At 36.8% G+C, this 27,206-nt stretch overlaps 1 protein-coding gene across 14 annotated transcripts in view; it reads right to left on the reverse strand.

Moving 5' to 3' along the window:
- Setd5 (SET domain containing 5) overlaps positions 1 to 27,206 on the reverse strand; it is a 74,184-nt gene that overhangs the window by 5,664 nt on the left and 41,314 nt on the right. For 10 of the 14 annotated variants that reach the window (XM_047534604.1, XM_047534600.1, XM_047534599.1 and 7 more), the window contains 13 exons: positions 26,776 to 27,018; positions 26,031 to 26,179; positions 25,527 to 25,644; positions 24,700 to 24,809; positions 23,298 to 23,547; positions 22,783 to 22,863; positions 21,726 to 21,986; positions 20,612 to 20,932; positions 19,978 to 20,220; positions 14,338 to 14,461; positions 6,596 to 6,843; positions 3,475 to 3,531; positions 1,080 to 1,550 (listed from right to left, as the gene is read on the reverse strand). In XM_047534604.1, the coding sequence (XP_047390560.1) occupies positions 1,080 to 1,550; positions 3,475 to 3,531; positions 6,596 to 6,843; positions 14,338 to 14,461; positions 19,978 to 20,220; positions 20,612 to 20,932; positions 21,726 to 21,986; positions 22,783 to 22,863; positions 23,298 to 23,547; positions 24,700 to 24,809; positions 25,527 to 25,644; positions 26,031 to 26,179; positions 26,776 to 27,018 (2,676 nt within the window). The remainder of the gene's footprint in view (positions 1 to 1,079; positions 1,551 to 3,474; positions 3,532 to 6,595; positions 6,844 to 14,337; positions 14,462 to 19,977; positions 20,221 to 20,611; positions 20,933 to 21,725; positions 21,987 to 22,782; positions 22,864 to 23,297; positions 23,548 to 24,699; positions 24,810 to 25,526; positions 25,645 to 26,030; positions 26,180 to 26,775; positions 27,019 to 27,206) is intronic. The other 4 variants (XM_047534608.1, XM_047534605.1, XM_047534607.1 and 1 more) reach the window with 1 other exon arrangement.

Below are 27,206 nucleotides of genomic sequence, written 5' to 3' on the forward strand. Positions count from 1 at the left end.
CATTTTAGATTTGTGATTTCTAGAACAGGCATTATGTACAAGTCTCAACCCATCAGTAAGCTCTCCTGGCCCTGCCCATCTCGTTACTTTCCTCCTGGCTCTCCCTACCTTTTCCTGATACCACAACCACATTCAACTGTTTGTACCACCCTGCACCCCTGCTGGTGGCCTACTAGAGTGTCACAGATTTATTTGTTCTGCTCATTCTACTACATCTTTACCCTCATTCGTTGGCTGCCTGACTCTTGCTTCCTGTTTGAGATTCAACTCAACCAATAACCTGCCATTTCTCACTCTACCTCCACCCCTAAAACAGGCTAAAGGTCTCTTGTCTGTTTTCAAAGTACCTTCTTCCTATCAGACTAGGTCAAATTCCTCTGCTAAGGCGCTCTTACTACATCTGACTAATTGCTTTGGAGCATCCATCTCCACTGTAATTTGTCATTTTATTAATGAAATTATCTCCTAAAGCTCAGTCTCACTTGCTATAAGCAATTAGGGAAAAACCTAGGCAATCTAGCAAGGTGGAAACATAAGCATGCAATTCTGGAATCGAAAAGACCTTGACAGTGTCTGGTTCTTCCATTTACTACACGTGTGATCACCGGCTAGTTTTTCAACTTAATTTCCTCATCTGCAAAATGGGAAATCACCTATCTCACAGGACATGGTGAGGATAAAATGAATGTAAATTGCTTAACACCGTGCCTAAAACCTGGGAAATGCTGAATAATTTAAGTAATTTTCCTTTTCACTGGGCTAGCCTTTCAATTGTCTAGCACATAATGGGTATTTAAATTTGTTGGGTATTTATTAATATTTTTTTGTGCTGGGGCTAGAACCTAGGTCCTCATGCATGCTAGCCAAGTATTCTATCACCAAGCTATATCCCCAGCCCTGAATACTTACAATAGTCACCAAAATGTACTAAAACTGACTCTCACTGGACACAATAGAGACTAGGTCTTACTTATATGAGAAGTGTGAGCACCTGGAACTTGGTAAATATATACTGAAATATTTGGTTAATGTTCTTTGAAGTTGGGGTTTAGGGAGGCTATGTAACATGAAACACTTACCTTTTTCCTCTGTGGTGGGTTCTGGGGGACAGATGGGGTCCCTTCACAGGTCCTTTCACCACCAGGTGACATGGATCCACGAGAGAGGTCTTTCATAAAGCCATGTTCATATCTGCTTGGGAACCCTTCTGCTGGGGAACAATATCCCCCATCTAAATGTAAAGGCTTCCTATCCCCCACTAGGGGAGACCCTCTATATAATCCATCTGCTCGAGGCATAGCATTCAAAGGGGAGTAGGCATACATCAAATTGAACTCTGTCCGAAATGCCTGGTCTGAGTTTCTCAGGAGGGTCTGATGTCCATCTCCAGTTCTGCTTGGGAAGCCAGTCTCTGAGGTGGGCCCAATGGAGGGATGAGAAGCCAGGTCAGAATGACCTGAGTTGAGCAGGGAAGGTCTATCAGCACAGTTGTTAGTGTTGGAATCAAGGTATCCTACTTTTGTCAAATCCAGGTCTTTTCGGTGACAAAGCTGAAAGAACAAAAATCAACGGAGACATGGGGCAGGGGAGAAAGGAAAAAGTCAAAGGGCAGAAAGGGAGGTGAGAGGGGCAAAGGTGAACAAGGAAAGAAAAGAGGGATGGAAGTAGAGGAGAGAAAGCCATTAACATTGGTAAAAGTCCCACACAGCAACAGATACAGGCCAGATTACTAAAGAATCCTGGCCTTTCCCAAAATGCTTTAATGTCTTTCTGGATGAGAATACCGGGAAAGTCAGGATTAGGTAACTGGCCAAATGTGACTATTTTGCCTGCTTAGCCTTTCATCAGGTTTGCTGAGTCACTGTGTACTATACTATAAGGGACTGGTGGTACAATGAGGAATTTACCTGAGCCCCATGCACACTACAGAGGTGCCTTAAGATTAACTGACTTTTGGTGTTATTCATTTTTAATATTGATGGAAGGTGGGTGTAGGGGAAAAGGAGGAGAAAAGTAGAAGTAGACGAAAAGGCAAGTATTTAAGTTACTGGTTCAGTAAAGGAAAATGGCATTAAAGACATCGACCAACCAGTTCTTCATTCACTTTCACTATTAAATAAGTGTTTCTCATCTCATACAACTTCCTGGCCACTCAATTCTTTCTTTATCCTCTAATGTATGCCAAACATATCACAAGACCACAGATGCTCAACACTGCAGAGCATGTGAAATGCTGAAATGTACCAAAAATAAATCTCACCTACAATTTGGTTATCATTAGCTCTAACACCAAGATTTTCCACCACTAGGTCAACTGTAGCTTAACTGTCTACAAAGCATGGTACCAGAAACCCAAATGCCACTCCATGTCAGTCTCCAAATTATGTTATCTTAGAATCTTTTAACAGCTGAGGAGAAAGCGAGTGCACTGTACTTTCCTAACAAGATATAGTTAAAACACCTGGTATACTAGTAGAATGCAACCATTTCCCAGTTTCATAATGATTTATAAAATCTGACTGATTCAGACTTTGGCTAACTCTCATGGAGTTTAGCCCTAATTTTAAAACTGGAAGTAGATAGGGTTAAAGTTCAGTAAATTCTGAAAGGTTATTAGACGTTTTCCTCTTCAAGAGGAAAAAGTTTCCACGTGGACTAACAGGGTTAATAATGACTACATTGTGCCAAATCTTATAATAAAAACTCTAGCACTAAAATCTGAATTTAGCATCTCAGCAGCAGCAGGGTTTCTGAAAAACACACTCAACTGATACTCTAAGTGATATCACTTGTACAGCAACTATATCCCAACCACTGCAGAATGGAGGGAGGCCTGTGACACAGAAGCCATGGACTCAGTTTCCTTATACAACCCATTAAGAAGCTACAGAGAAGATATAAGAAAGCTGTGAGACAGAATGACTTTCCTAAGGAAGCTTCTTAATCTATCAACCACAGCCCCAAACGTCTGGTTACACAGAGCTGTCAGATTAACCCTGGAACAAGGCATAAGTCACTGTCCAACTCTTCCAATGTATGGTACCTAAGAAAATAAATATTAAAAGACAGCTCCTACCAACTTTTGATTCCTGCCAACTTTCCTTATTTGTTAACAAAGAGACCTTATTTATTAATGACTTTAACAAGGCTCCTATCACATACTCAGCATCCATTAAACTTCTAGATTCTGTTCCTTCTTTAATAGAACTCTTCAGCCACCCCCTCCCCCGAACAACAAGATCAACCCCATCACATACATACAGCTACTTAATTTTCCTCCGTCTACATGGACAGTCCTGTGTAGTCACAGTCACAAAGGAAGAAAGATTCATTCAACTTGCTGTGACTGATCGGCCGCCCTCCAGCCCATCTCCCCATTCACTCGGACCCCCAGCCCTCCCCATACACTCAAGAACACACTCATGCACACTCACTCTCAGCCTCCAAGTGTGATTGAGATGGTGTGATAACTACCTCGGGTGACAGGGACTCGGGCCTATGCGCAGGGGAACTCTCAGGGGAGGATATGTTCTAGAGGAGGGAAAAGCATCTTGTTATTCATCTACTCCAAGTCAAGAAGCAAAACAAAACAAACAAAAAATAAAGCAAGCATAGATGTTAGCCACAACTTTGGGGGGGGGGGGTGTTGGATAAGAATGCACAGGGGAAATGTTTAACTGCAGAACTCATCTCAATGGACAGAACGACTTGTTAAAATGCTTCCTGGGGTTTTTGAAAGCATTTCAGGAAAAATTGGTTAAAATGTTTCATGCTGTAAGTAAACACTCAAGCATATTATCAGGAAGGAGTTAGGTGAAATTTTACAGGGTTATATATTTCTTTGTATTTCAGAAGAAAGTTTAGCAACCTCTAGTACTTGTTATTTAAGGGCATCCTACCCTCTATTCCTTCTTAGAGGAACCTAGTTCATATACCACATCCTTCTGATCAACCCACTTCTACATTCTCAATGAGAGTTCAAGGAAGTGTGATTGATGGAATTCCTAGCTCACAAGCTGGATTTGGTACTTGGCACAATCTAACTGGACCTGAGCACTTCTAACAATGTTATCTTGGTTAGCATCCATTTTACTTCTGGTAACAGTAAAAAAAGAAAAAACATATATGTACACCTGGAGTCCCTGTGTGCTACACAGGATTGGACTCTCACCTGAGGCAGCATTCCCCTAACGACAGGGGCTAAGCAGTGAGCTTGTCATGGGTAGATGTAAATGACAAGAAGTAAAGTTATGGTGCCAACTGTGACAGCAGGATGCAAGGGCTGAGGTAAGGAAAGGATTCCCAACATAGTAGACTCTAGACAACGTTCCGGGGGGCAGATCTATGCTGTGGTAGATAGGATTAATGAAGCCGTTTTCAGCAGAGCAGGCTTTCAGCTGTGAATTTTGTTCAGTGGAGGGTGGCTAGTATCTGTGTGTGTGTATGTTTTACAGTGGACTATGGATTTCAGAGCAGGAAGAGAAGGGAAGGGTTATTTTAGTGCAAAGGAGAGGTGAATTTTGCCTTCCCTTATTGCTTTCATTCCTTTTTCTAGACGCTGTCCCCTCCTGAAGATCTTGTTCCCTTCAACTGCATATATACTCCCTCAGTACTGGAGTTTCCTCACCTATCTCCTGAGTATATTTCCTTTTTCAAAAATATTCTTCCCCAAACTAACCTGGTTTTTACTAATGAAATCTTTTGGATATTTCTCTGTATCATATTTTTTCAAGGACAAAGGCTATTTATCTATACTAGAATATACGCAATGTGGTCATTAGTATGGTGATAAGAATGTGTAAGGGAGGCCAAGTTTTTTTTTTAATGATGAGAAAAGGCTAAATTTCCTTAGTTAAACCACGAATTTACAATAGTGGAATGATGCACTGGAATTTTTGCTATTATTAATACTTTCTTTCATTCCTGGTATTCTGTTTGGACTAAGCTTCGGTAAAATGATTTTTGAGTTTTTAAATTTTTTAAATAAAAAACCCTTGCATTTGTAAAGTGTTTCACAGTTACTTCAAACAATATAAGGGATACAGAATGCACTGAGTGCTTGTTTTGGAGGAAGACTTACCTTCTAATTTCTGTAATTTTGCTAAATAATGTAAGTTGTCTTGATAAGCTATGCAACTGTATTCGTATAATTTGGTGGCCTCCAGAGAGAATTTTCTCTCATGATACCTGTTTTTTCTTTTTAACTTGTAGATGGACATGTCTTTATTTTATTTATTTTTATGTGGTGCTAAGGATTGAACCCAGTGCCTCACACGTGGTAAGCAAACACTCTGTCACTGAGTTACAACCCCAGTCTCTCTCATGATATCTTATTCAAATTGCTAACTGAAAAATCAACTGCAAGTAGTACAATTAAAAAGGTCTGAATTAGTTGCTTTAATATCTGCCTAACATGAACATCATAAGGAATATGATAAAGTGGGATTTTCCTAGAAAGGTCAAACATAACCAGGAGGCTTTTTTTTATCCATCAGAAGGAGATTTGATCTAAAAATAGGTACAGAACAAACAAAGAAGCTATGCTTTCAATGTTATTAGGTCCTTCTTTCTGAGTATACAAAAATCCAGGATTTTTTTTTTTTTTTTTTTTTTTTTTTTTGTGGTACTGGGGATCAAACTCAGGGCCGAGCTATCTCCCCAATCCAAAAATCCAGGTATTTTTTAATCACTCTCTCATAAAGGCTGAATAGGGAGGATGGGCTTGGTTAGAACACTTAACTTTATCAAAACAACCTCTATAGAAGTGAAAGCTGATTATGTTTAGTGATCAGAAAAAATTTTTCTAAGAAGAGTGTCCATTTAATTTAATTACAAAAGAAAGCAACATGCAAAAGATGAGTTTTTTTTTTTAAACACGCATGGATTCTATTCAAACCTGCCACCCAAACTTGAATACTAAAATGATTCAGAATTACATTTTAAAACAGCTGAGGTCTAGATTTCTAACTTAATCCAAAGAGTGAATGTAACAAATTTGTCTTTTATAAATGCATGTTGCTAGCCTCTTGTCCATTTTTCAATCCTAATGCATTGAAAACAAGAAGGGAAAGTAACCTGGAGTGGAAAAAAACAAAAACAAAAACACATTCACCATAAGCCATTCTCCAATGCTTTCTAAATCTGTTCACTGAGGCTACAATGAAAATACCGAACAACCTGGCAAAGACACCTCACTCATTTACATGGAGACACAACCCATCAGTACAATCTAAGCTCTCAGGCTGCTGCTAATAATGGTTACTACAGGCACCTAGAAGCCTCTTTTGACCAAGTATACAGTAAAGATAAAAGATCCAGCATGCTAATACCTAAAGTTAAGGAGACTGAGGAACTGCGTGCCAAAGAGAAATGAATGGGATCTATGGTAGCACTGTTCCTATTCTGAGAAGTACAGGGGCTGCCAAGATGAGAGGCTACCAGGTAACAGGCCACACTGACCCTGAGATTTTCCATTCTCTTGGTGAGATAGGGAAGGAAGACAGTAAAGAAACATTTGAAATGATACTATATTTGAAATGAAGAGGTACAAATGATTTTTCATATCTTGCACACCCCCAAAACAAACCCAAATCACCTCAAACTGCAGAGGAGTGTTGCAGCGACTAGCAGTAGTAAGAGACGTGATTGGCGAGAACATGAGGCTGTATCCATTTCGACACTCCTCTTCTCCTGGGTGAGTCTGGCCAGGTGTGGTCAGCTGGGGGCTCTTTGAGCCTGAACTGGAAGGGGGTGGTGTGACTGGAGACAGAGGCCGAAGTAACTTGGTGACATTCTGCTCCATCAGATACCGAGATTTCCATTTCTTTAATGGGCTCAACAAGTCTGTGAAATACAAAGCTTGGATGAGAGAAGAACTACAGCTTAATAGGAAGCTCTATAGTCAAGCCATTAATCTCCAACCTACAATGACTTGTCTCTCTTTTGCCTCATCTCATTAAACTAACTCCCGCAATTAAACATAAACCCAGAGAAACTCTTAATTACAACTGCACTGAAAATAAGCCTTAAAGCACTCTCTCAGAGAAATTCAAATTAATCTGACAGTTCTTTCCTTTTAGAGACACTTAGGTCTTGCTATGTTGCTCAGACTGTGCTGCCCACCATCCTGCTGCCTTAGCCTTCTAAGGAACTGGGGTTACAGATGTGGCCACCATGCCCAGCTCTGAATCTGATAATTCACATGACTGATAAACAGAACTCTTCCAGAGCAAAAGAGAAATTTCTTTCTAGGTGACACCAAGTTTCCAAAAATTTTAAATCTGTGTTACTTTGTTAAAATCACCCTCTACTTAACTGGCATATCACTAAAATACTGGAAAGACAAACGCATAATGCCCTTTAGCTTTTTGTATATGTTTGTGCCTCCTTTCAGTGGTTCTTTCTGTAATATTTTGAGTAGAAAGATACATATGGTTCCTTAATACAGATCTAATCCCTAGTGTTAGAGAGATGAAAAGTATGTATTGATTTTTATAAATATTTCTGTCAATCATTAAAAAAAATCTAGATGTTACTATTTTTCTCATTTGGCTAACCCCACTTCCTATACTTCTTTAGTCTACTGAAAAAGCAAATGACTATACACACACACACATCTTAGTCATCAATGGGCCTTTATTTATTTATTTATTTATTTTTTTGGGGCCTTTATTTTATATATTTATATGTCGTTGTGAGAATCAAACCCAGTGCCTCACACATGCTAAGAAAGCAAGCACTCTACCACTGAGCCACAACCCCAGTCCCTATACTATATATTTTAATGATCATTCAGGAAAAAGCACCATCTTACTTGATTCTTACTGGAAAAAATATACTTCCATACATTGATCGGTTTAATAATGGGCATGAATTTACTTAGTACCTACTATATGGAAAACACTGACACAGGGAAGTGGGGGGAAATAATCATCACGTATTCTATTTTCAAGAGCCTAAAAACTCATGAGAAAGCACATGTAACAATGCTTAATATGTTTGATGACACTGCCATATGTTAAAAACAATAGTTGAAGTCAATTGCAATAGTATGTACCTGTAGTTCTAGCCACTTGGAAGACTAAGGAAGGATTGCTTGAACCTAGGAGTTTTCAAGGCTAGCCTGGGCAATATAATGAGAACCCATCTCAGCGGTGTGTGTATGTGTGTGTATTTTGTATACTCGACACTGTACTATGTGTTTTTTGTGAAATACCTGACTTTATGTTAACAAGTCTATAAATCCAGTAGTATTATCATCCTAGGTTAAACATAAGAACTCTGCTATATATACAGAGATACCAAGTAATATAACTCCTGTCTACATTTTAATCACTATGTTAATTATATCCCCAAAGTTGGGTTGAAGGAGTGACATTATACCAGGCCTTCAAGTAAGTTTTGGGTTAGCAGTTTATAATCAGAGCTGTAGTTCAAGAAGATTAAAGGGGTAGTAATGGTTAGAATAAAACTGGTAACTGGGAAACTATTTGGAGTTAAAAGAGCAGTTAATAAGAAGAGGGGTAAAGCACTGATTCGGGTAACATTTTAATGCAGAGAGAAGAGTAAATGCAAAAATACTGGAGATGCTTATTTTTCTTTCTGGTTTCTCAGAACTTTTTATTTGCCTACATTGGAAGTATATTCATATTTTCCTTTTTTTCTCTCAGATACTAAGCTTTCTCTCTTCCTTTTAAAAAAGTACCTAGGTATTAAAATAAAAAAGAAAGAAAGAGGGGCTGGGGTTGTGGCTCAGTGGTGCAGTGCTTGCTTAGCATGTGCGAGGCCCTGGGTTCAATCCTCAGCACCACATAAAAATAAAATAAAGGTATTGTGTCCACCTACAACTAAAACAAAATTATTAAAAAAAAAAAAAAGAAAAAACAAATGTAACTCAAAGATTACATTCAGAGTGTCTTAAATATTTCAAGAGACTTAAATACTAAATCTTTTAAAAGTCCTCTGTTCCATCAGGTCCAAACTAGTAATTAAAAATCAAGTAAGTAAAGTTATAAAGTTCATTGTAGAAAAACTAGAAAATGTGGTTTAAAAACTGCCACCTGCAAATCAGTCTACAGGGAACTCATGTAACATATTTACTGAGTACTTACATGACACTCTATTGAACAAAAGAGACCTGATATCTATCTCCCCTTATGAAGTTTATAGGCCAGCAGTCTTTGATTACTTTCCTTCCCTATTTATTTCATTTATTTTGATGCATATAGTTGTTAAACTTGTATGGTCAAATCTCTTAGTATTTTAATGTTCCCTAAAACTTTACTCAAGTACTTCTCAAGGGTTAGGGTTGTAGCTCAGTGGTAGAGCACTTGCCTGGCACATGTGAGGCACTGGGTTTGATCCTAGGTACCACAAAAAAATAAAAATGAATAAAAAAATAAAGGTATTGGGTTGGGGTTGGGGATCGGTGGTAGAACGCTTGCCTAGGATGTGTGAGGCACTGGGTTTGATTCTCAGCACCACATATAAATAAGTAAAATAAAGGTTCACTGACAACTAAAAAAAATTAAAAAAAATTATATATGTAAAAATACACACATAATTTGAAATACTCACAAATTAATGAACTGCATTAAATTCTTTCTTAACATGGTCTCAATGACTCCTGTCCAACCCACATTGCTTAATAATTACTTTTACTCAGAAACATATGGTAAGAAAATCTTTCTATGAAAAGAAATAAAAATCTCAAATTCAAATTTTTAAGGGCTGCATGGTATTAATACTACCAAAATTTTGCCAGCTTAAGTATTTTTCATTTTTTTGCTATTATAAATATACTCCAATGAATGAAAATTTTGCTCCTACATATTTTCTGCATTTCTTTCTTTCTTTATTTTCTTTTAAGGACAAATCGCTTTATGTAGGATTTTTTAAAAAAAGAATGTTTACATATGCTTACTAAAATTTTATTTATTCTTGTGTGAAATGTCTGCTCATGTCCCTAAGCCTGCATTTCATTGGTCTGTTTCTCGATTTGTTAAGGGTTCTCTAAATGATATTGGTCCCTTGACAAAAATGTTTCAAATACAGTTTCTCAGTTTGCTGTCTGCCTTTAAATTTTATTTAAATATTGTCTTTGCTGTGTAATGTTTTGTTTTTAGTCAAATGCATCAATCATTTCCTTTATTTTCTGCCTCTGATAATCATGAACATGTGTCTCCGCCACCCCACCCCAAGACTATAAAAACACCAGGCAATTCTCTATCTCCAGGTATAATTGTTTAACATTCATTCATTCATTCATTCATTCAGTGTGGCTGGGGATTGAAGGCAGAGCCCCACACATGCTAGGTCTACACTGTTTCCTAATTTACATTTTATTTCAGAAAGAACAAACTGTAGTTTAAAAGTATGTTCCTAAGTACAAAGTACTTGGGCTAAATAGCTAGCACCTTCCAAAATCTTCTGTAATTACTAAATCTTTTATAATTATAGGATAATTATAAATGAGCATCCACTGATTTAAATTACTACATTTATCCCACTAGATTCTTTTTTTTTTTTTAAATATTTTTTTCTTGTTGTTGATGGACCTTTATTTAATTAATTTATTTATATGCGGTGCTGAGAGTCGAACCCAGGGCCTCACACATGCTAGGCAAGCGCTCTACCACTGAGCCACAACCCCAGCCCCCCCACTAGATTCTTAAATACACTTTATTTCTGAGTGCTATTGTGTCCATTTAAAGTATGATATGAAATTAATATTGACACAGTTTTTAGTAAAACTATTACGGCTATTCTAGTTATTATTCTTTAGATCTCCAAAATATCCTGGCAATTCTAGCACACATTTTCATGTGATGAATTGCAGTAATCATTAGTCAACCACATGTATCCTACAAAGCAAGTTAGAATTTGGGGACCCATCCTCAGGAACATAGCATCATCTTTCAGTTATTCAAGCCTTGATTTTATGTCCCTCCTCGCTGAAATGTGCCATACTTCTAATCAGGTTTATTTTCTAGTGCTCTCTCTTGCTCTTTTACTACTGTGGACAAAACACACTTCTCCATTTGTATGACCTCTAGTACTTTTTTTTTTTTTGGTACTGGGGATTGAACTCAGGTGCACTCACTCACTGAGCCACATCCCAGCCGTATTTTGTATTTTATTTAGAGGAAGGGGTCTCACTGAATTGTTTAGCACCTTGCTTTTGCTGAGGCTGGCTTTGAACTCGTATTCTTCCTGCCTCAGCCTCCAGAGCGGCTGGGATTAAAGGTATGTGCCACTGCACCCAGCTTCTTGTACTTTTTAAAGTTAATTCTCCTAGGTTTTCTTAGGCAGATGATCATATTATTTGTAAATGACAATAACAAAGGCACCCTCTTTACCAGTTCTTTTACCTGTTACTGTTTCTTTTTTTTTTTTTTTGGATAGCCACTAACAGTTCCAGGATATGTTAAATAATAACAAAGTGGGATAATTAGATAATCCACTTTAGGGTTTAAGTGGCTTTCATAATGAAGATCATAACTGGCAACTGTTTTTACAGTTTTTTGTTTTAAAGTTTTTTTTTTTTTTGATTTGTAGATGGAAGCAATACCTTTATTTTATTTATTTATAGGTGGTGCTGAGGCTAGAACTTACCCCATACATGCTAGGTAAGTGCTCCACCACTGAGGTATAATCCCAGCCCTTTACAAAGATTTTTTTTTTCAAAATCTTAAGCATGTAATTTTATTATTAAATTTGTAATAGTCAATGTATTACTACTTTCTATTCCCCATTTGACTTACTAACGAATTATGTTTTGCCACTGAATATACCCTAGGTCCAAGAATAAAAATTTAATGAATAGTGTATACTAGTCCACCAAAATTAAATGCACACAGCAGGAAAAATGACAAATTCTACCACTCCTTTATTGTATTTTTGTGATTGTTAACAATTATGACTAATATCTTCGTACTTAAGATTTTGGTTTTCACACCCATTTCCGTATACTAGTACCTATCTATAACAATGATGACCAAGTTCAGGACTACAAAAAATTTTTTTGAGGGGGAGTACTGGGGATTTCACCTTGAGCTTACTGCATAAATGCTCTACCATTGAGCAATATCCCCAGTCCCTTTTTATTTTTTAGTACTAGGAATTAAACCTAGGGATGCTGTTTAGTTCATTAACGACATTTGTTTTTGTGTATTTCTCCTCTATTCAGTGATTGTATTTAACTGCTATTAATTCTAAAATTTTCAGTTGATTATTTAGGTGCTTCTAGGAATCCACATCATTAACAAACAGTGAATATTATATCTCTTCCCTAAAGGTAATACCTTCTATTTCTACATAATTTTAGCTTTTAGGAACTTAGAATCTTTAATGTAATTAGTATTCATGTTTGACAAGAAAGAGTACTCTGTGTAGAGTAACAATTATGGGTCTGATACTGTACAGAACATTTTATATGCTATTCAATCTCACATTAGTTACATAAAGTAAATATCATTATTCCAATTTTACATATGAAGCTCAGAAACATTTAGTAACATTGTACAGTTGGTACTCAAATAAATGTCTGTCTGAGTCTTTCCATTACATCCACATGTCTTCCTTTCTAGATTAATGTCTCCTTGGTATGCTTGAAAACAGACAGACAAAAAACTGTAACAAATATAAATCCTCAGGATTTACACTAACTTTTAGCAATACAAGTCGCTCAGGGGCGCTTAACCACTGAGTCACATCTCCAGTCCTTTGACAGTCATAATTCTCCTCTAAACAGGGCATGTAGTAACAAAGGCACTTTCCCTTTAAGTCTCTGCCAAGTCAGGACATGAAGTGCAATATAATCTTCCTTCTCTAATTTTATTTACACACCTACATAATACACACAATAGACAGAGACACACATGCGTAGTCCATCTCACCCAAGTTATTCTAACTAAACTTCAAAAGCTACCAGTAAATTGGTAACACTGATGGAAATCTGCCACAATGATTTCTTTGTTATTTATCTAAATCTCCCTAATCTTTCATGAAGAGAATAAAATATTTTAAATAAATGCTATCACTGAATTTTATTATCTTGGGTTATGCAAATATTAACTTATAACTTATAAGGTATAACCCAATCCACAGTGAACAATAAATTAAGTCAATAATTTAAAAAGTGGTGGCCCAGTTTTTCAACCCTAAATTAAAAAATCCAAATAGAAGCATAATTTTTTTTGCGGGGCGAGGGAATAGAGCACTGGGGATTGAACCCAGGAATGCTTTACCATTGAGCTACATTCCCAGTTCTTTTTATTTACTTTGTAACAATGTCTTACAACGTTGCTAAAGCTGGTCTCAAACTTGAGATCCTTCTGCCTCAGCCTCCTGAGCTGCTGGGATTATAGGTACCTACCACTGTGCCCATCTAAAAACAGACTTTTAATATAAAGCAAATGTTACTAGTAAAAGTTTATAATTATTCATCAAGTTTATGAATATAAACAAAGGTTTTTAGGAAATCTAAAATATCATGTGAGCTATGTCTAATTTTTTTGGTATTTTGTTTTGATTGCATGATATTCAGAAAACCGATATAGAGAGATAAACTTATGAAAATCACAGAAACTTAGGAAAATCACAGAGAAACTTTCCCTTTTGTGTTGGTGCCAGGTTATGGCAAAGGTTAAAAGCACATGCTCTATTACTGTTATAAACCTGAAATATTGTTCAGTTGACATTGACAGGAGAAACTTTGGTAAAAACACTGTTCCAAAATAAGTTAACATGTTACCACATGTTAATATACCAGTGCTTTCAATGGGAACCCTTCCAAGAGTCATTGCAAAAGCTAGTGGCCAGAATTTTCATAGCGATCTGGTTTAAAAACTCACAAGGAGTATAAATTGAACTCAAAGTCATGTCTTCTTAAATATTTTATACTAACTGTACCAGTTCATTTGAAAACAACCAATTTATTAACAATTTATTTCATTTAACCCTTGCCCCACTCAACCATGCCCCCCAACTCCATCATTTACAATTTTATTTTTTCCTGAATATCAGTATTTCACTTTCTTGCCTTCCCCCCCTTATAAATATGAATATAGATTCCTAAACTTACTACTTTAAATGTATCTAACCTTTTTTATAACCATTTCTGCTGTTATCTGTACACTGTCTAGTTCCTTCTTTGTCGTCCTTGGAAAACTGATCCCTGACTTGAGATCTCTCTCTTCCTCTGAAAAGACAGATGTAAAGTAACTATTTAGAGAACATTCTATTTCTTTTTTTATATCAGAGAACTAATACTGAAATTTTGTATGTGGACCTCAAATAAAGATTGATCATGTATTTAGAAAGGTTTTAGATACGCACCTGCATTGTCTTTGCAGATACTAGAATTACTATTCTCATTACTTTGGTATAGGTGCTGAGTTCTAGTCTCTTGGGGTACAGGTGTTTGAGTCATCCCTTCTTCCAAGGCTTGCTTTATCCAGCGCTATAACGGGAGAAGAAAAAAAATCAGAATTATCAACAACACCTTAAAACTTTTTCAGTACTTACTTTAAATGCATTAACTAGGTCATTTTACATCAAATGCTGGGAGAGGCAATCCAACACATTCGTTCAGTTCCACAGTCAAATCGCAACCTCCAAAATAAGTTTTGTATGTCACCATATTAGAACCCTGCCCAATCAATTTCTTCTATCAGAAGAAATTGAGAAAATCTGGATTACACATGAGATCTCACCAAAAAACCAACACAAATAACTTACTGGTGTTCAACTTTCCATACTACTTAGAATAGGGTACATGGAAAGAATTAAGGAAGAAATCTTAACATTTTAGAAGACTCTAGTCATACAGAACAAAACTAATACAGAAATATATGACTACAAGGAAGATAAAGTTTGATCTCTCATGAGTTGCCTGCCCTATGCTGGGACATCTGAAGAAATAAAAGATTCACAGGATAAGAATAAAGAGCTCTTCACTACAGGTACCAAAAGACTTCAAAAGATTGACTCAGAAGTGGAATAACCCATGAACTTCTCCCAAATCAACTAGTTTGGTTAAATTATGCAGGAATAATGCAAATCACTAGAAAATCAAAAGTCAAAAGGAAGACCTCTCCAATCAGTTACTTTTTCTGGTAGTGAATATTAGAATCTAAACTGATGAGAAATAAATTTAGGTCAGACTATAAAGCCTGCAAAAATTAGGACAGTAAGAATTTATAGCCTGTGGAAGAGAGAACATATCTTACCTGTAATTGTTTCTCTTAACACAGTTGTAGGTTGCTCACTGTTCTGTGGTTTCCCTGCCCTGACAGAAGACAGACTGAATTTTGACAAACATCATTTTCAGAGTCAGACTGTCCCTCAAATGGGAAGAGCAAAGGTGAATCAATTTCACATCTTTAGAGAACATGTATTACAGGTAAGCAAATATTCTCTTCATCAAAGAGAACAATTCCGACAAGATTTTCCCTCTAGAAACTTAGGAAGTAAACCAGGAAAATTCTGCCATGAAAAATCTTATATTATATAAATGATGTGGTCTGCCAAATGAAAGCAAAAATAAAACTGTGAATGTGAGGCAGTAAATGAGTATATAAGAAAGAGATCTCAAGGGTCATTCGAATCTCATTAATATTCTAGGATATGACCAGGTCCCTGAAAAGACATGACCGAGAACTCCCTTACCTAAAGAATACTGAAATATGGTCAAACCATAAATCTTTAGAGCTGAAAAAAGATCTTGGAGTCATCCTATTTAAAGGATTCATTTAACAGAGGGGAAAATTTGGCTTGGGAAGATACGAGTGAAAAATCCTTTGTTCTAGATAACTTTAGGACCAATTTTTCTTCTCATCGAAGATGACAGTACTCATTGGTGGTCCCCGAGTTTTCCTCTGGAAGTTAGTTTTTTATATATCTAGTGTCAAGTAGATGCACCCACAAAAAAAATTTACATTCTGGATCTGATGGCCACAAAAGTGGAACATAAAAGAACAGGGGCATTCTAGCAATAAGATGCTGCTGCAGTTGGTTAAGGTTAAACCCATTCTCCCTTGGCCTACTGAAGATCCTTACAGTATTTCAGGACACACACACATATACACATATATACATATACATATATGTATATATACGAACATTTCTTTGTAGCTAACAAGTTCCAATCACCCCTATATAACAATTATAGAACCTTCCCCAACCAGTTCTATCTAGTTATTAAAGTTGTAAGAACATTTCTCCTTTCTCTGAAACTATATTAAGGAGAAAAGTTTAAAGAATTTGGTCAGTCTTTTTTTTTTTTTTTTAATATTTTTAAGTTGTTGATAGACATTCATTCATTCATTTATATGTGGTGCCAAGAATTGAACCCAGTGCTTCACACATGCCAGGTAAGTGCTCTACAACTGAGCCACAACCCCAGCCCCAAGAATTCAGCCTTTATAAAAAATTTTTATTTATTTTTCTTAATGTGGTGCTGAGAATCAAACCCAGTGCCTCACCTATGTTAGGCAAGCGCTCAACCACTAAGCTACAACCCCAGGCCGAGAAAAGGTTTTTTGTTTGTTTGTTTTTAGGAGAGTCAAAGATAGGTGAGAAAGGGTAGAATTATTATGCGGAAAGAACAAGGAAATAAGTTTTGGAGTTCCAAAACACCTGGGTTGAAATTCAGCTCTGCCAATTTACAAGTTACCTTAACGTTGGACAAGTTATTGAATCTTTCTGAGCCAAAGGTTCTGAATCTGTAAACTGTGGCCAATAATTCCCACTCCACAGGGTTGTCATAAAGGTGAGATGTTGTATGCAAGTTTTCAGTATTTTTTTTAACAAAATTTCAACATATATTTAATGACAACAAATTAATAACTCTTCAGACTACACAATAAAATACTAATGCAAAAGAGTAAAGCATTTCATTAGTCTGGCAGGTTTTTTAAGAAACTGAGGAGACCAAATAATCTACACATTTTAGAGAGAACAATAAAATGTATAAAATGACTCAAGGTTTGTTGGTCATTTATAAATGCTTCTTTTCTAAAATAACTGTTAAAGTGAAATATTAAAAAAAAGATAAAATCATATCTTTTGAGAACTATGGCTCAATTTAATTTAGACACTCCAGGAATATCAATAAATGTTCTGATAAATACCTTAATAATCTTGGTACAAATATATAAATCAGACTTTTGTCTTATACTATTTTTAACTTATGAGGCCTATGTTCTTTAACCAGACATTAAATAGTGGTCCTATTAGGAACATACATTGTTCTAATTCCATGGAAGGTTAGTTTCTTTCATCTATTCTTTTAACTTATACTCTAAGAAATTTTCAAAAATTTACTAAGATTTGGTTTAGTCATGGACATATTCTTAGGTCTTGAACTAGATGAGTTCTTTCTAACCAATCTAAAAATAACTCTTTTTCATCCCTACCTAGGATAAAGATGACTTCAATTTCTAGCTAAAAGATTCAATTTCATTTATTTTGCCCACAAAAAAAGCTGCATGTTTTGTAACATAATCTGTATTTGTTTATGACAAATATTAAAGCAGTGATTTAAACTTAATTCAGATCTAAATAAATAATTTCAAGAGTCAATTGCTATGATAATTCAATGTATATAAGTCTGACATTTCCCTAAAGAATGATCATGACACACATACAGTGCTTATGTATAGCCTATATAAAATGAGACTAAGGATGAAGGCTGGGACTGTAGCTGAGTGGTAGAGCACTTGCCTAACATGCACAAGCCCCTGTTTTCAATCCCTAACGCCTCAAAAATTAACCAGCCAACTGGTCGGCCAGCCAGCCAGTCAACCCACCCACCTACCCACCCCCCAAATCAAAGAAGAGGCTCAAGGATGAAGATAGTCAGATGCATTTGGAGAATATGGATTTGAGTGAAATGGGATTTCTTTCTTCTGTCAGTGGAGATAGAAAGACAAGTTTACAGATTTAAGTCTTAAACCACAACCAAGTCAAAAGAACTCCAAGAAATGGAGTGTCTACTGAATGTGAAGTCACAGTTCTACATTTCAGTCTTTATAGGCTTCTGCTAGTTGGAAAAGTAAGACTTTAATTTGTCTTTGAGTATAAGAGACTGTATCCTAGCATCAGAATTAGCAAGAAGGCATTTTAAGAAGCTAGTTCATATTATTTACCATGAAGTCTTTATTAATAATAAATGCCAACCCTTCTTAAAGACCAAACCAAGAGATTCGACCAACTAGTTTGAAAGAATGTTTTAAGTCAACATCCTTAGAAATCAGTACAATGTCCAGCCAAACAGAACAAAAGAAGTTTCTTTCAAATATATTAAGCCGTCTCTCAACTTGCTCCTCATTTAAAGACTGCATCTACCCCATTTTGAATTTTCAACACTCCTCATAAATGTATTTATGATTCTGAGCTTTAATCTTATTGAGGGACTGAGCAATCAAACCCAGGAGGAGGATCAGTTCTCAGTTTTGTATCCCTCCATAGAGCTAGTAGCTTTCTAATTCTTACAGAAGGTAATCATAATGCTTTTTACATGGCAAACTATTTTTCTTCTCCTCAGATAATCACTAAGACCCAAGATAAAGAATATTTCGTAAGTGACTTGGTATAAGAAAGTTTCCCTGGAGATCCAACTCTCCTTCATTACTGAGGCAAATTTCCTGTACAAAACAGCTTTTCAGAGATTTTCTACTACTTTGTTTTTTATAGAAAGTTGTCAATGTTTTTATTTCTGACCCCTGAAAGTCACTCTTGTTACTTTATAAACCCTCTTGGCAAGGATTTTGTGATCAAATTTCTCTTTAATTTCTTCTACTTGGGATTTTCCCCAAACCAAGAAGTATTGAAATACTTAGGTAAGATGCACAATTAAGAAAAGATTGTGCAGCACATGCTGCTCATCCAGCAGTAGTGCCCTTCCTTTATGTACATATTCCTGTTGCCCTCCTCCCCTCCGTAACCCATAGTACTTTGGCTCATCTTTCACTCCCCCCACCCCCAAGAAATAATTTCTGTTCTTTGGAGAAAGAGAAAAGCTTTAAGTTTGGAGAAGTCAGGGAAGACCTGCCTGGAGTTGGAGACTTCATCACATCAAATAATCTACATGCAGCATCCTCATGTACGTGATGCCAGTGGAGGAGGGCAATGGCAGACACTGAGGAAGGCAGCCTGATTCCAGATCTGAGGATAAGAGAAAAGGGTGTTCCAGGGAACAGAACTCTACCTCAAAGAAAGACCAAATGAAAAGGTGTCCTACACTTCTAGAAACACTGACACAACATAGTAAGTCTGAGGGAGTGATCTAATCCTGAGAGACACCTTTGAAAAATATGTAGGGCTTCTGGGAATTAAGAAAGCACATTCCCCAAACAACCAACCACAAACACTACTGCCACTAGATCCAAAAAAACTAGAAAGAGAGAGAGGTAGAGAGAGGCAGAGAGAATCTTTTACAATAGGTTCCATATTCTCTAGGAATAAACAGTCCAACCTGTTGTCATTTGATCAAGAAACAGGAATTACACCAATCACAACAGGACTTTCCCCTCTAATCTCCTTCAAGTGATAATAGTGATAGAATTAATTCTAAACACAATTTGATCAAGTTTTACTCATTCAATAGTGCTCTAAAGTATCTGGGGGCCAACCACACAATAATCACAAATGGATATATTAACCAGTAACACAAGAGCACAGACAGAACATAGCCCTCCCTACCCAATCATCAACTGCTGTGTGCTCTTACAAGAACCTCAAAGGCTCCCAGAAGAGGCAACAGTGAATATTCACAAAATTGAGAACGAAAACTACAGTATACATTCCACTTTAGTTCCACTGGCTCCTGATGCATCAGTATTTATGCTGAACAATTAACTCATTATCAGTTCATATGGGTATAGTGGCTACCTAGAGTATGTGTTAAGTATATATCATACTTTTAGGCACCCTGCCTTAAAAAAACAAAAAACAATTACCTAAACACAGACATACCTTCTTACAGGAGCTGAATGTGCCATCAGGCAGAAGGGGTCTCCGACGCCTCTCAGGCATAAAGGGTGAGCCAAAGCGAATGTAGTGTTTGGGGGTGGTGCAAATTAACGGGGAATGAATAAGACCCGGTAACATGTTCAGTGTTGTTGCCAGTACAGTTGGGTCCGTGGTGATACGTAAAGGGCACTCAACAGGGCACTCCTGCTTCTCTGCTTTGTCATTCAACCATTCTGTAACTAGATACTATGGTTAAAAAAAGGAGAGATCATTAGTTAATGCTGCAGATGTAAAGTCAGAGGCAGTAGCGCAGTTCACAAAGACAAACCTCATCTAGAAACTAGGACAGATGCCACAGCTGCAGTGAGAATGAATTAGGCATTCAGAACACAAGTGTATCTTCCCTCACCCTCTCTGTGTCCACTAAGGAGGAACAGTTTCAACTACCAATGATTTAAGTTCTGTCTAAAAATAAGGGAACAAAAAGTAGTAGAATGACTTGAGACTTCCTCATTAAAGGATTTTATCTACAACTTTTGATCTAGCAAACACTGAGATTAGATTTTTTCTGGAAATTACAGGTTCTCTTGTTTTATTAATAGACCACTGGCTACACTAGACTGTATTCATGACTTACCTTTTTGGTTTTGGGGTACTTAGATGTAGCACGGTTGACATGAGATCCAGTAACTGATACCACAGTTGGGTCAGATCCTGTTAACTGCCTGTTTTCTCCTGAACTGTCTATACTTCCAGCTTCAGTGGGAGTTACTAAGCTGTTATTTCCTCCCTCTTCCAAGGCGGCTTGTGACAACTCTGCCTGTTGTGCGCTGGCCTGCTTCTGACGTTTTAGTCTTTGGGCTGAACTGGTCCGGTATCGAGAAATTCGACTCTTCGGTCGGGGTCTGGAAGGCTTTGCTGGAGGTGGTTTGGGCACTGGTTTTTCTGCAGCAACATCCTGTAAAAATATCAGGGTCAAATGCTGACCAAAAATTCTTATCAGTAAACATTCTGTCCAGTTTCCTCTTTACTTTAAGCATTCTGAATGCCTACTGGTGAAAAAGATAAGGATTTGGAAACAGTCATTTAAAATGTATTCTTTAAATCAGTTAAAGAGATTGTAGACAGATATCTGGGTTAGTTATTTCTATTTCTGATAAGCATCTATAAAATAGGTCAAAAGTCAGCTAAAGGGAACCACCTAATTTTAGTGTTCTTAGCAGGAATAAAATTCTTCCTTATAGTTCTTTCCCAGACAATGAGGTCTCAGCTTAAGGTTTAGATTCATGGCTAGGGGAAGGGAAAGAAGGGTTTATCTTGAGAATCCTATGAAAGGTCAGTTATATAACTGGACTATATTAGAAGGTCCATGAGAGAAATCAAGTGGGTTTTGGTTTTTGGTGGTGGGGATTGAAACCAGGGCCTCACACATGCTAAGCACTCATTTTACCACTAAGCTCCACTCCTGGCTCAGGAAAAAAAAAAGATTTTTATAAATTCACCACCAACAGTTTATCTGGCAGAAACAGTAACAAGTTCCACTGCAGCATGAAGGTGTTTAGTTATTCAAATTCTGAATTTACCTGTCTCCCTGAATCCCATTAATCAGCTGATGAAAATGTTAAGTGCCTTTATTTACTATGATATGGGATAAAGCTGAAAATATGGATTTTAGCCATTCCAAAAGATAAAAGTAATTAGCATTAGCAAAAGGAAAGATGCCTAAGCCCTGAAGTCTTTTCATCTCTTACCCCTGCTTGGGAAGACCTCCGGGTGTTCACACCAATACTCTGTGGGATGCTTGGGATGGAAACATTTGAAGCAGTGTTGTTAACTTCAGATTCAGAGGCTTCTGCTTTTGTCTCTTCTCCAACAGGAGTCTCTGTGGTGGTGGTGGCAGTAATCTCTACATCAGGGCTGCTCTGTTCCAAGGGCTGATCTCGCCGTTTCTTTCTTTTTTCTAAGTTTTCAAAAGCATGCATAATGGCTTCGACCTTCCTGTCCTCCCGAGTCTAGAAAGAAATAGCATTGGTATAGAAGAAAACTTCAACACAAACAGAAGAATATTAATTCAGAAGTGTTATTAATGCAAATTTATAGGAATCTACTAACCACCAGCAACATAATACCCACCTTTGAGAACATAACTAAAAATAAACACTTTTATTTATTTTTAAAAATATTTATTTTTTAATTGTAGGTGAACACGATACCTTTATTTTATTTTTATGTGGTGCTAAGGATTGAATTCAGGGCCTCATGCATGCTAGGCAAGCACTCTACCACTGAGCCATAACCCCAACCCCATCACTTTTTATTTTAAATGTTGTCAACAGTTGTAAAATAAAGCAAGGCCAAACTAAACTTTCTTTCAAAAAGTCAGCTGGGTTTTTTATTTTATTTTTTAAAATTTTTAATACTTAAGAAAAATAGTCATCAAAACCAAATTTTCTGTGTACTTTCAGAGTTCAAAAATGACAAGTATATTGTCCTTGAACTGCTCATGAACAAAATAAGTATGACTGGTTTCAACATAAAAGTAAACTATTTCAACCTGTATGATTCAATGGGTAAAAAAATCCAAAAAAAAAACAAAACAAAAAAACTCCATAAAAACTAAGGAAATTCTTAAGTCAGAGCAAAACTGCCCCAGTGCATTTTGGTTTTGACCAGTTTTGGGCTAACCAGATTATTAGAAAGAAATCTCTTTAGCCAAGGATAAGATGGTCAACAGACAACTGCTCCACACATGCATGTGTTCACCTATGTGTAGAGAAAGAAAACAAGCAAAGCAATGTTAGCGCTCACCCTCCTGCTCTGAGCTGCATTCTCCTGGTCATCTATAACCTCTTCTTTCTCTTCTGGTTTTTCTTCTGGATTGTCTACTTCCTTTAAATAGAAGCAATATTAAATTATATTCTTAAGCTCTAGCGGGGGGTGGGGGGGAGGGAGGGGGATCAAGCCATTTTATTCTGGTAGCTTAAAATTCTCTAGAAATAATTTCTAGAGCTTTAACATAACTCATGTGAGGCCACAGGGTAAACACAGATGATAAGCCCCATTCTTTGGATGGAACCTGGACAGTAGCTAAAAGGATTTTTTTTTTGGTGATGGGGATTAAATCCAGGGCCTTGCACATACTAGGTAAGTGCTCTAACACTGAGCTATTGAAAGCATATTCATAAGAAAATGAATGAATGCAAATGTATGTTAATATAAACAGTCATTAAGTGTTACCACCGCTTCCCTAAAATGAAGGGAACATGGGACCAACTTCATCTGGAAAGGAATGATAGATACATCATTTGACCAGAGGAGATTACCTCATGATCACTGGATAAAGTTATTTTTTCTGGAATTTCTTGTGGTTGCTGGTCATTATTCTCCTCTGAAGCTTCATTCTGCTGCTCCATCTCTAGCTCTTTCCTTCGTGCTTTCCTACGTCTGGTCTCTGCCCCGATGGTAGGTAGGGTTGGAGGAGGTGGGAGTGGCAGTTCTGCAGCATTTGGATTCCTTTTCTGTATAGGGCAATTCCGGTTTCCCTTGTGACATGCACAGTCCACTTTATAATTACTGCTCCAAAGAAACAACAAAAGTGCCTGTCTCAGTATCCTTAAAAATCAGGTTTATCAACCATTCATTCTATTGAAACATCAGCAGAATAATTTCCTTTGGAATTGTCTTTGAATGAGTTAAAGAAATTAGAGAGTCCCTAGGAACACTTTAAATATCTGTTTCTCTACATATTCCCAACTCTACTCTATGTACGGCCTGTAGAAAGAAAAGAAAGTACCCAATAAATTTAATTCTCCCAATTGCTTTTATACTATTTGATAGTCAATTAGGAAGACTCTGAAATGGACAAACTTCTTGTATGCCCTTGATTACTGAGTCCTCACTTTTACTTGATTCCCTACTTATTATTAATATTCTTTTTTCTTATTCCTAGGCTATGTGAGTATACCATATAAGCTCAATTTTTTTAGTTGCTGATGGACCTTTATTTATATGTGGTGCTGAGGATCCAACTCAGTGCCTTATACCTACTAGGCAAGTGTTCCACCACTGAGCCACAACCCCAGCCCATATAAGCTCAATTTTAACCAAAACAATCAAGAAAAAGCATCTACTTTATAAAACCCATTACATATTCACCTATGACTTGTTATCTGTTTGTTTTTGTATTGTTAGCTATGGTTTGAGTACATGAGGTGAATCTTTTTAAGTCTGTGTGGTCCCTGACACAAGTGCTCTGTGCACACTAACACAAGCTACTGTAGCTTCCAGGAGTGTCTCACATATACCCTTTTTGCTATTCTTGCTAAAGAGCCATAAGCTACCACCTTTATTAGGTGATTTGTGAAGAGTATCATACAAAGAAAATATCAAACTCTCTAAAAAAGAATCTTATTGGTCTTCTCCTTCATAGGCAGAAAATGTATTTTTTAAAAAAAAAAAAATATATTTTTTAGTTGTAGATGAAACACAGTACCTTTATTTTATTGATTTATTTTTATGTGGTGCTGAGAATCAAACCCAGTGCCTCTCACGTGCCAGTCGAGTGCTCTACCACTGAGCCACAACCCCAGCCCCCAGAAAATGTATTACTTGTGAAAAGACTAAACCAAAAAATGGCAAGGAATGAAAGCAGACTTTATAAATAGTGTCTAACTGCTTAATATCTAAGATATGGTCATTCATGTTAGGAAGTTTTTGGGGTCTTACCAGTTACTATACTCATAATCAAATGCAATGGTGACTTCAGCATCCTTGGTGATGGCAGAAACAGCATAGATACACAGGTGAATCATCCCATCTGCAATCATGTGTCGCACCTGTATGAACACAGCACATGGTTGAGATTATCACAGACTTATTATTTTTTCATAAGAGGAAAAGCACTTTTACCAAATAATTTCACTTAAGAGTTACAGTATTCTGTTATTAAACTTTCATTATTTCATATGAAATTATTATACAGTAAGATCCTGAAAACTCATGATACTTCTTGAAATAAACACAGAAACCTTGAGATGTTAGAACTGGAGGGGAAGCAGGGATCTCTGCTTTTTAAAGTTGTTTCTAGTTCCACCAGGCAATTAAAACTCCTCAGCCTATTAATTAAGCTCTGTGGATTTTCTTGCTGCATTTGATGTGGTTGTACTGAGTAATGAATTCTAGAAATGTCCAGAATCTTACAACACTGTTTCCTCAAATCTATAAAAGTGAAATCAAATAGCTTAGCTGATCCTAATGATATCTTTCCCCATATAACCACTTCTTCAACATAATCTAACTGATTTCTTATCCAATCTACCTTATTCTTCTCAGGAAATGCTAATTTACTCTTTCTCATTTTCCTGCTCTAAAGAAAATCCATTCTTTGCCCCAATCCCACCAAAGTAAAAGTAGTATTACTTTTCTTTTTCATCTCTTGCAATCAAAGATTACAACTATTAGCTACAGACCTTTATCTGGGTGATTTTCAGAATGCTTCTTCAGTAAACTTGTCCTTTGGTCCTTTCAAATGGATGTTGCTACAGATATCTTACCTCTGCATTTGGTGTACATGATCTTCTGATGAAGCGAGCATCATTACCGAAAGTACGGGCATCCACACACATCTCTACACCATTGAATTTTGAGTAGAAGAGCACAAAGGGATATGGTCTAGGGATATAATTAAAATTCCTGTAATTCTCAATACAAATAAAAGGCCACCCCATGACTCCAAATATGAAACATATGCTGACAGAAGAAGCAGCAGTCCTTTGCAATGCTTAAACTTGGAAAACATCACATGCCTGTCTGCTTTTGATTAAAGAATAAGCACAAAGCAAGGAATGCTGGACTTGGAAAGGAGTCATCACCACTTTATACATTAAACAATTTGCAGGTTTGTTTGCATTTCACTATGGATAGCAAACAGGCATGAACTTATTTGAATTGTTATCTTTCTCCCCCAAGAGCAACCTATCAACCAGGATGAGTTTTACAGCAGTATTGGACAGCCAGAACCAAGTTAGACCTCAATGCTCAACAAACCATGTTCTTACTTTTTGAAGAAATGCCCATTGACCTCAAATTGTTGCCGTAACATGACTTTCCCGCGGTACTCTATTATAAGAGTATCCAAAGCCAAATCTCTTGCAGCCCTCAGGATTTTACGGTGCTTTTGAACCCGAGTGACTCTTCCCAGCTGTAACTAAATAAAACCAGAGTATTAACATTAAACAATAGCAACAGCAGCTTAGTAGACAAATTTTTGAATTTATATAAACTCAAATTTTCTAGGAAACATGCTCCACCTAGTGAGCCTGCCACCCCAGAGAAGGGAAGAAAAGATCAAAGAAATACACATGATTAAGATTTTATTGGCTCTTTCTCTAATATAAGAATGAGGGTTAGCTTTCTATAAATCTTAACAATTCTAGGTTGAATAAAATTTCCAAACCCTATTTTTGATTAATAAAGATAACTTAAAAATATGTATCCAGATAGTTTCAGTTTCCAGTTATTATAACCTGTTTTGGGTTAAAAATGATCAATAAGGGGCTGAGATTATAGCTCTGTGGTAGAGCACTAGCCCAGCATGTGTGAGGCACTGGGTTCATTTCTTAGCACTGTATACAAATAAATAAAGGTTCATCAAAAAATAATAAAAAATAAAAAAAGATCAATAATATAGTCGGCTAATTTGCTATTCTATGGCTTTTTACATTTGGAAGAAAAAATAATTGCAATCCATGCCTTTTCCTGGATTCTAAGAAATTTTCACTTCTTTAACCCTTTGTTCCTTACCTGCATTTGGGAACCAATAACTGTATTATTACAGGCCAATTCGGTCTTATTAATAGTGTCTAAAATAGCAGGTTTGCCCACAAATTCCTTGCTAGAATGTAGATGTTGTTCAAGGGCGTTCTGTACATCTGCACTGTACTGATTAGTGAAAGCTTCTTCATACTGATCAGTCCATAGTCTTATCCGATTTTCCCAGCCCTCAGTTGTATTCTCATCTAAATTCTGTGCTTCAGAGGGAGAATTCTGCAGAGAACAAAGGTCAGGTAGGTTAGTAGAGTCCATATATAAAAATGCACGGGGGTTGGGGGTGGGGAGTGGGCAGGCGTGGGGATGAACAGGCTGAGTTTCCAAAGAAAAAAATTTTTGCTTGGCAGTTCATGTGGCATAAAAGAAAAACGGTCTGGGAGCCAGAGGATCTGGCTTTTATCACA

This window comes from Sciurus carolinensis, chromosome 19 (assembly GCF_902686445.1).
Source record: "Sciurus carolinensis chromosome 19, mSciCar1.2, whole genome shotgun sequence".
Classification (NCBI taxonomy): Eukaryota; Metazoa; Chordata; class Mammalia; order Rodentia; family Sciuridae; genus Sciurus; species Sciurus carolinensis.